Raw genomic sequence first — 12228 nt, 5'->3', positions numbered from 1 at the left:
GGTATACTACCGTCTTGTTTGTTCACATTGAAGCCATCTCGCCCCTAGAAAGCAGTTGCGGACAGGGATACAGCAACCCCCCCCCCCCCCCCCCCCAGTTCAGATCTGTTCACAATGCAAAAAATTAGTCAGCTTTTTTTTACCGTTTTTTTTTAACTGGTAATTTCACTCTGGCGCTTTCACACCGCAGCTATAACAGTTTTGAAACTTTAAAATTGGCAAAATACCGGGTAATAGCTGTGGTGTGAAAGGAGTATTACTAATGGAACTAGGCGGAGAGTAGTGAACTTGAATTGGTTTCTGGAAGTTAGTGGAGGTGGAGACAGAACAAACGTTGACTAGATCTATTGCTTGTGCTATAGGCGGGCATTTACTGTCAACCCTTTCTGCTTAGCTAGACTTTTCCTGGATGGTGGCCATGGGGTTACACATGGATTATAAGAATCTGATTCAATCCTGCCATACGTAGCGGAGCGCATGTTCTCATAAGCAGCCTGTGACATCCATAGCAGTCATACCCTGTCTTGCACATGACATAACCATGACAGGTGGAAAACAGATTTGCTTCATCCTCTTCCATTAAAAGTCCAAACGAGTGCATAAGGTTACTGCCTTGCACCACTTCATACTCGCTTGCTTTGCTTTTCTCCCACAAGCTTATATATAGTGCTGGGTTAATTGGCTACTGGCTAAAGAGAACAATTGAACCCTAGTGTGTAGGGAGAGCTCTCCCAGCAAGTACTGCCAGATCAAATATACCCATAGTACAGGGATCTGATCGATGTGCACAGGATCTGATCTAAAACACATACAACTTTCCACCAAATTCCTCGGTTAGATGTATTGAAATCTGGCAAATCCCAGTAGTTCATGGCCAGCTTAAGGAATAGATTTACTAAAGTTGGTTACTCACAAACCTATAGCTCTGCCCGGTAAAGAAAAATCTGGTAATGTGTAGGGCCCTTTGCCACAGCAACGGAAAACCGACAATGGCTGTTCAGACAAATCTGATTGGCTAATTTGACTTAACAAATGTCAATCATTTTGGTCTGTTTACCAGCATTTGGGAACAAATGGTAGCTGTCCTGTTCCCATACATTGGGGCAGATGTATTAAGCCTTAACAAGAGATAAATGCAAGGGTGATAAGGAGAGATAAATGTCCAGCCAATCAGCTCCTTAATGACTTTTTTTTCAAACACAGCCTGTAACATGGCAGTTAGGAGGTGATTGGCTGGACGTTTATCCCCCTTGCATTTACTGTATTGTTAAGGCTTGTTAAGGCTAATACCTCTGCCCCATTACCAGATATGTGTTCCTACCAGACAGATTGGACAAATCTTAAGGTGTGTACCCAGCTTTAGGCAGACAAGGGCTGCTGCTACTACTAACCAATCAATATTCCAGCTATACTTTACAATCTGAGACCTAAAGCACAACTTGGTTGTTACGGGCAACACCACTACTTGTCATAGAAGCATTAGTAAATATCCCTGTACAGAGGAGTAACACTGTGATCTGTATCGTTTTATACTGCATGTAATATCACGGCATCGGCAGTGGTATAGTCCCATTGGATGAGCAAAATTTCCAACAAATGATGAATTGGGGGGGACAGTGTGCAATATATCACACAATAAATGTTGTGCTGTACCCGGCTATAAACCAAATGCTTTATTACAATAAGTCAAATAGGATGTCGGGATTCTTGTTCATCCTGGTCTGCTTCTGTGCCCATTGTAGTGGACTTGGGGTTAAGGTGGGATCTAGCCATGCTATTATCTCAATTGGTTGCCCTCAATAGCTAGGGCTCTGGTACCTGTGGTTGGTGTTGGCTCCCTGATGACGAGGCACAGAAACAGATCGGTATGTACTGTTACCAGCATAGAGGCACATTGTCAATGCGTACATTAATAGTCCTTTCTCCCAGATAATCCTGTATGAGTTGTGTGAAGTTTTACGTTTGCTGCCACTTCCTGTCTAGACAGATCAAAAGAATCCGTATCAAGTCCCCAATACAAGGAGGGGATCGACACAAGGTCTTTGTGGTATCCGATACCACAGGGCAACTGAAGGGTCTTTCAGGGTATATCTATCACTTCCGATGGCCATACACTTGTGCGACTTCTTCCCTCTAAGAATTTGCATGTGACCCCCCCCCCCCCCCTTGAGCTTCTTAGGCAGCAGGATTGCAATTGATATATCATATGCCGCCCTGTTGCGTATGATATTTCGTAAGCGATCCCAGCCAATCCTGGCTTGGCTGCAATCCGACATATCTCTCCAGCATCCGGTGTGATTTGTAAGCCTCAATGCGATTTGCACATGGGATCGAGAAGCACATTGTGCCTGATGTCAATTGCATGCGATTTTACCGTTCGATGATTGCAATGGTTGTGGCATGTATTCTGGCCGCAGATGGCCAAATTCGAGGTGGGCACAGCCGGGGTACACTCAGCCTTTTTTGAGGCACACCCATGAAACGCTGGGCGGCCCCTGCCCACCCCTCCTGCAGCAAACGCTCTGGTGAGTGTGAAAGCGCGAAGCGAGACACAGCTTACGGCCCAAACTGAACTTTACATGGGCAACGTTATTAATAAAACTATCATAAGTAAAGTTGTCATAATAGTGATCCCTATAGGGAGGCATCAACAGCCTATACAAGATGGCATCCTGTATTATCTGCTATATATCCCTGTATAAGTGATGTCCTGCCAGGTCGATGGTACCCAGCTATAGGTCAACAGTGTCTATGCTGAAAAGTCAATAGGTTAATCCCATATGGTTGACAAAATCAAAATGTCGACATGGCAATAGCAGCACAAGAAAAGGTTGATGTGAGTTTTTCATAGTTTTTTTAGGGTATTTTTCATGCTCTATGACTCAAAAGGACTACAATAGTGAATAGCGAGTGAAGACCAGGGTCAACATTGACACACACAAAATAAAAACCAGTATAAAAAAAAAAACATGTTGACCTTTTAATGTGTAAACCTTTTCCAGGTCGACCTACTGATTCTAAACCTAGACACTGCCCCATGCTTCACACCCCTAGGCAGATAGCCTCCTCTCCATTCCCATAGGCACGGTACAGCACTCACACAGACGTCACCACTAACTTTTTCACGTGATCTGGTCAGTCCGCCTGCACCATAGAGCTCTAGACCCGGGGCAGAGCGGCGCCGGAAGTGGGCGCATGCACGCTCGTGGTTTCGTGTCTGGCTCTTTCCTTCATTTCCGCCGGCGCCATAAACGCCAGGCTGCAGCAAGATGCCGACCGAGGACTACGAGTGAGTGTCAGAGGGGGGGCGATAACAGCGGTGACGGGTGTCACATAGGGGAGGAGGCGGCCACTGCTGGCGGAAGTGGGGTTGGGGGTGAGATTTAGGGACACATACAAAAGTGCTGACTGACACTGCGACCAGAGGAGAGGATTTGGGATCATGGTAGTGAGCTTTTAGTGATTATGGGGAGATGTATCAATCTTGGATAGAGATGAAGTTGTAGTCCAGGGATGGGGAACCTTCGGCCCTTTAGCTGTTGTGGAACTACACATCCCAGCATGCCTTGTTACAGATTTGCTATGTGGCCATACTACAACTGTTGCAGGGTATGCTAGGATGTGTAGTTCGACAACAGCTGGAGGGCTGAAGGTTCCCCATCCCTGTTGTAGCCAATCGGCTTCTACCTGTCGGTGAGTGTAGACCAGAAGTTCTCAAACTGTGTCCTGACCAGCTCAGCATGGGTGGGGTCACGACTATCTTGCTGATCATCAGAATAATGTGTCTGTGTGGAGGAGGGACAGGGTATATAACTCATTAAGTTAACACCCACTGCTTCCCTTTTCCATCCCCGTCACTCTTTGCCATGGGTCTTCAAACTGCGGCCCTCCAGATGTTGTGGAACTACATGTCCCAGCATGCCCTGACAGTTTTGGCGTGCTCTTATAGGAAAAAATGTGGCAATGCATGTTGGAACATGTAGTTTCACCACATCTGGAGGTCCACATAGTCTTTGCCATCCCCCCATCCGTGCCCGAAGAGCATACGTGCTGCATGTATGATCTCTGTGTGTATGTATGCATTGCATGTATGGTCGCATTTGATACATTGAAGGACACGTCGCCTTAAATCGAAGGTGATCCTGCTGTCTGGGAGGGTCCCGGGGGCTGGAGGGGAGAAGTTTCGTAGAATTTGGGCACCTTAACAGTTTGTGCTACTGTAGTGTGAGGGAATGATGCTTGTGGTAGTAGTGTTAAGAGAGCATGCAGCTGCTGGAAGGGGTGTGGATTGTTGGGCAGACGATATGAATGTCTAACACTAATGTTCGGCAGTGGTAAGGTTGACACATAAAAGGTCGACATGCACTAGATTGACATGGAAAAAAAGTTTGAAACAAGACCTGTGCTGATCCTCATTCTAACCTGGGCTGTCACGTTCTGGTGTGGTGCTTATTGCACCCTCTGGTCTATATTTCAGTGCTGATATACAGACCATAGTGTGCTAGATACACCACAGCAGTGAATGAGACCCCAGACAGGAAAGGTAGTGAATGACTGTGCATTAGTCAGGGGACAGACGAGAGTTATAGCGCGGGATCTCAGCCTGTGGTGGAGATAAGAGTCCGGACCAGCAGAGGGTGTGGGTATCGGTGACGCACGCTCTTAAGATGAAGCTGATGGTGGTTTGTATTGTGGGTATCGGTAGAGATTGTGGGGCAGCAGTTCTGCATTAGGCTGAGCTTGATAAGGTTCTGTAAAGCTGATGGTCCGTGTGTACTTTGTGTTGCAGTTCCAAGCCCAGCTGGGCCGATCAGGTAGAGGATGAGGTTGAAGATGTTGAGCCGTTAAGCCCACCTGTTCCTGTTCCTGTTGTGAAAGAGAAAGAAAGAGAGCGAGAGAGAGTCCCCGAACATGGCTGTGAGTATGACCCATGACGATGTTTGTAGACCATTATTCGGCAGTGACATTTCACAAATTGTCTTGCAATGTCTACATGTGTATTATACGGACAGAGATGTTCTAGATCAGTGATGGCTAACCTTGACACTCCAGCTGTTGTTGAACTACACATCCCAGCATGCCCTGCTACAGTTTTGCTATTTAGCCATGCGGAAACTGATGCAGGGCATGCTGGGTTGTGTAGTTCAACAACAGCTGGAGTGTCAAGGTTAGCCATCACTGTTCTAGATGCTGTTCTGTTTGTTAAAGTTTTTAACCTGGAGATCTATATAGTATGGTGGGAATGCAGGCAGGGAGACCAGAACACTGAAGGAACATTGAAAGAAGCTCAGATTTTTAGCATAGACCGTGTAACATATGTGAAAACAGTCTAGTAATGAATCATTTACTTGTCAGATTCAGAAGTAAAATAAATATACCCCTGGGGGGAGTTTGTATATTTATCAGCCATTACTGAAGTCGGAGACCAGGTCTCCTTTCCTTTGCGTTATGCTGTGCTCAGAATTACATAGTACTGTATACAGGAGTTACATGGGGATGTCAGAGAGAGAAATGCTAAACCAGCAGTACATGTTTACCTACTAAGGCTGCATCACTTCAGGCGCCTTTCCCAGCTCGTGATGGTTATTTACCATTCCTGGTTATTCCTTGTGTTCCAGGACTGACAATAATACACCAAAGTGGGTATAGGGGTATTTAGCCCTATTGGAATTTATAGTGTGATGGCTGGGAACGTTGTTCTAACATCTGATCTTCCCTAGTTGTCCTGGACACCCCACAAGAGGTAATCAACGGAAACATAAAGACCATCGTAGAATACAAGTTGGATGAAAATGACAAGAAAATTAAGGTGGGTTGAATGTGATTGGTCGAATGTTCCATAGTGGACGGATCTCCTTGTCTGAGTCTCTGTGCTAAAGACAAGGGGCGAGATGTACTTAGCCTTGAAAACTGATAAAGTACCAACCAATCCGCTCACTGCATTGTTACAGGCTGGGTTTATAAAATGAGTTAGGAGCTGGTTATTTATACCCCTTTCAGACAGAAAAGTCTGAAAATCCTGGCAAATACAAGACATTTCAAATGCTGTGTCATTTTGCCGGGAGCAGCCTGACCCCCCTTCACACAGAACAAATTACCGGGTTGAAAATTTCTACAATTTGCTGAATAACACGGGTATTTCTTCTGTGTGAAAGGGTCATAAATCCAGTGTCCTCGACCCTGGTCAATTCCAGGGTCTGAGACACGGGATTTACGACACGGGTGTGCCCTTTCACACAGAAAAAGGACCTGTGTTATTCATGAAATTACAGGGTAGAACTGCTTCACCCAGTAATTTTGTTTTCTGTCTGAAAGGGGTATTAGTGTGGGATTTTGCTTGTATATCCTAAGCAGGCTGGGAGAAGTCGCATATCCCAGCAACATTGGCATTACTAAAAGTTTGCACTGGAGAGTAATGTAATTGTACTAGACAATTAGTGATACATCTTCCAAAAATGAAAGGATGTGATGTTGTACAGAGCAACTAATTAGAGTCTATCATTTTCTAGGATGCAGCAGAGAATTTATACACAGAATCTCATTGGTTGCTATGGGCAATGTTGCCTCTTTTAATTTTTGCAAGCTTTAGTTAATTGAACCGTTCTTCTTTATCGAGTCAGTACTTGCCCTTAGCACACTATTTTATTCTCCCACCACGCCCTAGTGGATGGTAGGGCATGAAATACCGCCTGTCGACTCATAAAACAGTCAAATGACCACATGTCGACCTTTTGCCTGTCAACCTTCCCCATGTCGACATAATGACCCTGTCAACCTTATAAAAGTCAACCTAATGACCCTGTCGACCTTCAGTCATGTCCACCTAAATGCAGGTCGACCTAGTGGTGTAGACCTAATGCTCATAGGCCTAAATGCTGTAGACAATATGACCGTATCCCATTCGGACAGCACCTATACAATTATGGATGCAAAAAAGTTATCTATGTCTTGCCCTTGCTGCATCATCTCGGGTGCCCAGAGGTAGTAATCTGTGGTCAGGTCTATTTCCTCATTCTGCTGTATAAAATATTGTAGGTAATGGGATTCCTATGTCTTCCGCACTGCTGACTAGCATGCCGGGTGTAGGAATCAGGAGTATTGGAAATCTGACAGTGATTCAGCCACTAGATCACGCATGTCCAAACTGTGGCCCTCCAGCTGTTGTGAAAATACACATCCCAGCATGCCTTGCCATAGTTATAGCATTCCCTAATAGCAAAACTGTGGCAAGGCATGATGGGACTTGTAGTTTCACAACAGCTGGTGGGCCATAGTTTGGACATGCCTGCATTAGATGCATAGAAGAAATTATGGTATTCAATCATTGCCGTTTTTTTGGCAGGAAAAAATGACTTAAAATAACATTACAGCCGATATACGCTAACAGTGTAAATAATACTGTCCCTAGAAGTCACACTGTTACAGAATAATCCTCAGCATCCAGCTCTCCATGTCAGTACGGTTTGCAATGTGGGTATTTACTCCTTGGAAGCAGTCATGTCTGAAGGTTGCATTGTAGTAACCTCGCCACATGTTCCACACTTGAATACCCTATGGCAGCCATCCAATCATACTGTACAGACTAGTAGCAAACACTGCAATCTCTCTGCCAACACCTCACACTGACGTTCCTGCCACTGTGCCATGCCCCTGGAAGGCCAGTCTCCCATATGGGGAGCTCTGCTAGCAGAGCCAGTATTTATAATATATGATTTTACAATGCAATGTCGCCCAGCACCGATCAGGTCTGAATCGGCCCAAAATATGCATTTGTTTACCATAGATGGCGATTACACTGGAAATTGACCTAACACGGTGAGAATATGCAGCAGCTTTCTAATTCGTTCTGTTTCCCCGCAGATCGTGCGCACTTTTAAAATTGAAACCCGCAAAGCTTCCAAAGTGGTGGCTCGAAGGAAGGTGAGTGCGGGGCTCTGAGTACATCGATGCGTACAGTGACGCCGCAGCCTTGTGTGGGGGGCATTGGACACGGGACATGGAGGCTGTTGTCCTCACTGTTCTTGTTGCTTTTTTCAGAATTGGAAGAAATTTGGGAATTCTGAATTCGACGCTGCTGGACCAAATGTAGCAACCACCACAGTCAGCGACGATGTCTTGATGACCTTTATCACCAATAAGGAGGTGAGATGACTGTGACGCACAGCACATAGCAACTTATTCTTGCTACTTACCCCTGTCATCGTACCACCATTCATAAACACCGGGACCAGCTCTTACTATGCCCTCTGGCATTCTTCTAATCTATGCAGGGCATGTCCAACCTTGGCCATCCAGCTGTTTTTGAAACTACAAGTCCCATCATGCCTTGCCACAGTTTTGCTATTAGGGAATGCTAAAACTATTGCAATGCATGATAGGAAGTGTAGTTTAACAACAGCTGGAGGGCCAAGGTTGGACATGCCTGATCTATGCTTTTGTTTTCTGAATTCAGGCGCATTGGGAGGTGAATTATATTCGGACATAGCGCAAACATAGTGACTGTACTATAACTGCCTCCAATCTTCTACTCTCACAGGATCTAAATAACCAGGAGGAGGAGGACCCAATGAACAAGCTGAAGGGTCAGAAGATTGTGTCTTGTAGGATTTGTAAAGGGGACCATTGGACCACAAGGTGTCCTTACAAAGACACATTGGGTCCTATGCAGAAGGAGTTGGCTGACCAGCTGGGCCTGTCTACAGCAGACAAGGAGAAAGTGCCAGGGGCTGGTGGTGAGTGTCCTCTACACATTACTTGTCTCTCTAGAAACCCATAGAGGACGGATTTCTATTGCAGTGTTAGAGAACGTATTGAGTGCTATTCATTCTTGCTGATCTCCTTTGCCACAGAGCCAGATCCAGCACAGGCTCCCGTGAGCAAGACCGGGAAGTACGTTCCTCCGAGTCTGAGAGATGGGGCGACTCGGAGAGGAGAGTCCATGCAGCCCAATCGCAGAGGTAAGAATGCTCCACATTACAGGGATCTGGTGGTGTAGAAGTCACTCAGCTCAGACTGGTTGCTGAGTCCTCACTGGATTGGTGATCTCAGATGCTTGTGTTTCTGTATCCTTCCTGTAGCGGATGATAACGCTACAATCCGTGTTACCAACTTGTCCGAAGACACCCGGGAAACCGACCTCCAGGAGCTTTTCAGGCCATTCGGATCCATCTCTCGCATCTATCTGGCTAAGGATAAAGCCACCGGCCAGTCAAAGGTAAACTGAGCCTGCTGCCCAGGCCATGTGTCCCCCACTGTGTCTATGGCCCTTGTACTCGGATGGATTTACCTCCTGTCACTTCTCTCCCCAGGGTTTTGCCTTCATCAGTTTCCATCGCAGAGAGGACGCAGCGCGCGCCATCGCTGGGGTCTCTGGCTTTGGCTATGATCATCTCATTCTGAATGTGGAATGGGCCAAGTATGTGTTTTATTGGCTTTATGTGTATGGCTACCAGACTTCTCCTCTTCATCTCTAGGGAGCACTTCTAGATAATAGTGATTTATGTAGTATATGTGACGTTGTTTTACACCAGATGCAAGTTACTATGATCTGTTTGCTCCAGTTTACTACAAACCTCACCTCTGTACTCTGCTGCTGCTGGTGACGCCGCACTGTGCTTAGCAAGCTGTGACCTCATTGTGGCTTCCGTCCCCCCCTCCTTCTCACACTATGACTCGGATCACAGGCGGCCTTGTCATCACTGACCTCATATCCGTTGTCTGGTCCCTGCCTCCCATACTGTCCTCACACTGTCCTCCTGAGATAATCTTTGATGTTCATCTATTCACTAATTGTGAAAACCCCGCATGAGCAGTAGAAGAATGAATATAGAAAGAGAGGGGTTTGCACGCGAACCCCCAAAAAATGCGTAGTATTCGCCAATCACACCAGGATACAAAATATGCATAACCTCATAGGAACTGCTCCCTACAGACCCAACTTTGCTTATTAATGAATAGGAAATCTATTATTTGTGAAACCACTGCACTTATGGCCCCCATACATTAGGTGGAGCAGATTTCCCTGGCAGCTCCCTGGGAGGGCTCACATACAATTAGGCAGTTGATGTGCCGTTTTTTTACCTGTGATAAATTGCATCCGATTTATCACATGTAATACTCCCGGGACGCTGCAGTTGGAGGGAGCCAGGCTGCAGGAGAATAAAAAAAAAACATACAGATGAATAGGCAGCCACTGATTGGCTGAGAGAGCTCTCTCAGCCAATCAGCGGCTGCCTATTCATTTGTATAGTTTTTCTGAGTTCCCCCCTCATCAGAAGCGATACATCGACACGATGTGCCGCTGATGGCTGCACATAAGATTTATCTTATGTGCAACAGGTCTAACCTCTGGATCAGGGCCGATGCGCACAGGGCCGTGGATCAGACCCAAGGGGGGGACATCAAACACCGCCGATTTGGGCCGATTTCTCGGCCTGATCCGTCTGGATCGGGTGAAATCGTCCCAAATCGGACAAGTGTATCATATGGAGGGGCATGCTGTTTACCAGGAATTGATAGGTTGAGAACCTGGGTGGATCTTTAAGCCGTGTAATATAAAATAATTTGATGAAAGCTATTTATAATGCATAATATAATATGTTGCACTACATAACTGGGATGGAAAACATCTAGAACACGAATCCTCTGTATCTTATATCTGGAACATTGGGTTCTGATGTCACTTTAGGGGTTATAAGGAATAACCTAGCCCCCGCCCCTACTGTATATTATTAGGCTGCTCAGGTCTATGGCCTGTATAACCCCTGGGACTGGGTGAATAATTTGGTTATAAATCCTGGTACCAGCAGCCTGGTGCCGGCTATGTTAGTGTCACACTGTAGTTCCACACATCCTCAAACCTGTCGTCTTTTCCACAGACCTTCAACCAACTGAGCGTGACACGCCGGCGTATGACCAGAAGACGGGAATTATTGCTGATCACTTACTGCATACTAATAAATCATCTGAAAGCCAGGCAGGCTCTGATCATCTTTGTCATATTTCACTTCCGCTTTTTGGGGTCTCACTAATGTAACCGCTGTATATTTTTAGCACTAAGCCTATTCTGAAGTGTTGAGCGTATTCTGCAAAGTATTTTATTAGCGTATACCATTGCACTTTACAACTGGGTGCAACACCATAGTAAATGGAGACAGGATAGTAATACAGCGTGGTAAGAGCCCTACTCTCTACACGCTTGCCATATATAGGGAATAGGCATTGATGCACAAGGAAAGGTGCTGCCTGCGGCATAACTAACATGGTGAATGCAGATTCTAGGGTGGTTGGGCTGACTCGAGGGCCTGCTGCTCCTCTATCACCAGCAGCAGAACTTAAAATACTAGGCCCCAACCTGGAAATGGTTCAGGCAGCATCCTCCTGTTGTATCCCCTTCCCTCAAAATTGGTTGCTGTTTCATAGGAGACAGTTATTGTGGATGCTAGCGGAGCGGTGGCCATTTTGGGAGTGGCATTGTTAATGGGGCCGACATGACAGACCGTAGCAGGCTGCAGCAGGAGGGAGGGAAGGGATGCAGAGATCTCCCACAAGGAGTAGGGGCGGGGGGGGGAGATTATTGGGCAGCCTAAAACTTTTTGGGGGGCAGGTGTAGAGGTTCAAGCAGTGATGACAATAGTCCGTGCAGACTCTCAGCACCCACAAGCCATTGCTGGGGCTATTGCTATGCTACTCTGTCATGCTTCATTTATTAGGCCAGAGAGCCTGGTGGTATCCGGTTGACCACTATTGGTTGACACCATAAATGGATGACATACACTGTGTTGACACAAAAATGGTTGAAAGGGAAAAGGCGAACACTAGTGTTTCATGACTTATGTATTTATTTTTTTCCGAATCCGACCCGGGATTTGGAACACTGATCCAAGCCAGGTCGGATCCGGAATTTGCACCTTTTACAGTGGGGTGGCGCTTGGAGATGACATCATCTCCAAGCACATGGACCGCCAATTACCCTGCCGGGACCACAGATCGTTGCGCTGGGGGCAAGCCCAGCACCAAGGTAAGCCGATGGGCTGCCCCCGTGCATCACCCCAGCCCAGTCTGCGAGGTGACTTGGTGCCGCTCACTGGCATCAATTCACCTCCTATTTGTCTCCGCTACTGTCTGCAGAGGACAGCAGCGGTGGATATGTGCTCGCCCCCCACCCCCATTGCTCTTAACGGGAGCTGGGTCGGATGACCCGGCATACCAATTTATACGGACCTCTAC

The 12228-nt window shown here is 46.4% G+C and overlaps 1 protein-coding gene across 1 annotated transcript; it reads left to right on the top strand.

Annotated features, from left to right (window-relative positions):
* Nucleotides 1–3133: 3133 nt before the first annotated feature.
* EIF3G (eukaryotic translation initiation factor 3 subunit G) lies at nucleotides 3134–10974 on the top strand. The gene is made up of 10 exons (XM_083185070.1): nucleotides 3134–3289; nucleotides 4790–4917; nucleotides 5721–5809; nucleotides 7861–7920; nucleotides 8038–8142; nucleotides 8537–8732; nucleotides 8850–8957; nucleotides 9078–9214; nucleotides 9309–9415; nucleotides 10878–10974. The coding sequence occupies exons 1-10, from the start codon at nucleotides 3270–3272 to the stop codon at nucleotides 10891–10893; spliced, it is 966 nt and encodes a 321-aa protein (XP_083041196.1). The 5' UTR covers nucleotides 3134–3269; the 3' UTR covers nucleotides 10894–10974.
* The last annotated feature ends 1254 nt before the right edge of the window (nucleotides 10975–12228 follow it).

Source organism: Crinia signifera, chromosome 4, assembly GCF_055691185.1.
Source record: "Crinia signifera chromosome 4, ASM5569118v1, whole genome shotgun sequence".
Classification (NCBI taxonomy): domain Eukaryota; kingdom Metazoa; phylum Chordata; class Amphibia; order Anura; family Myobatrachidae; genus Crinia; species Crinia signifera.
The sequence above is the reverse complement of the archived record's forward strand: the minus strand, read 5'-3'. Positions and strand labels throughout refer to the sequence as shown.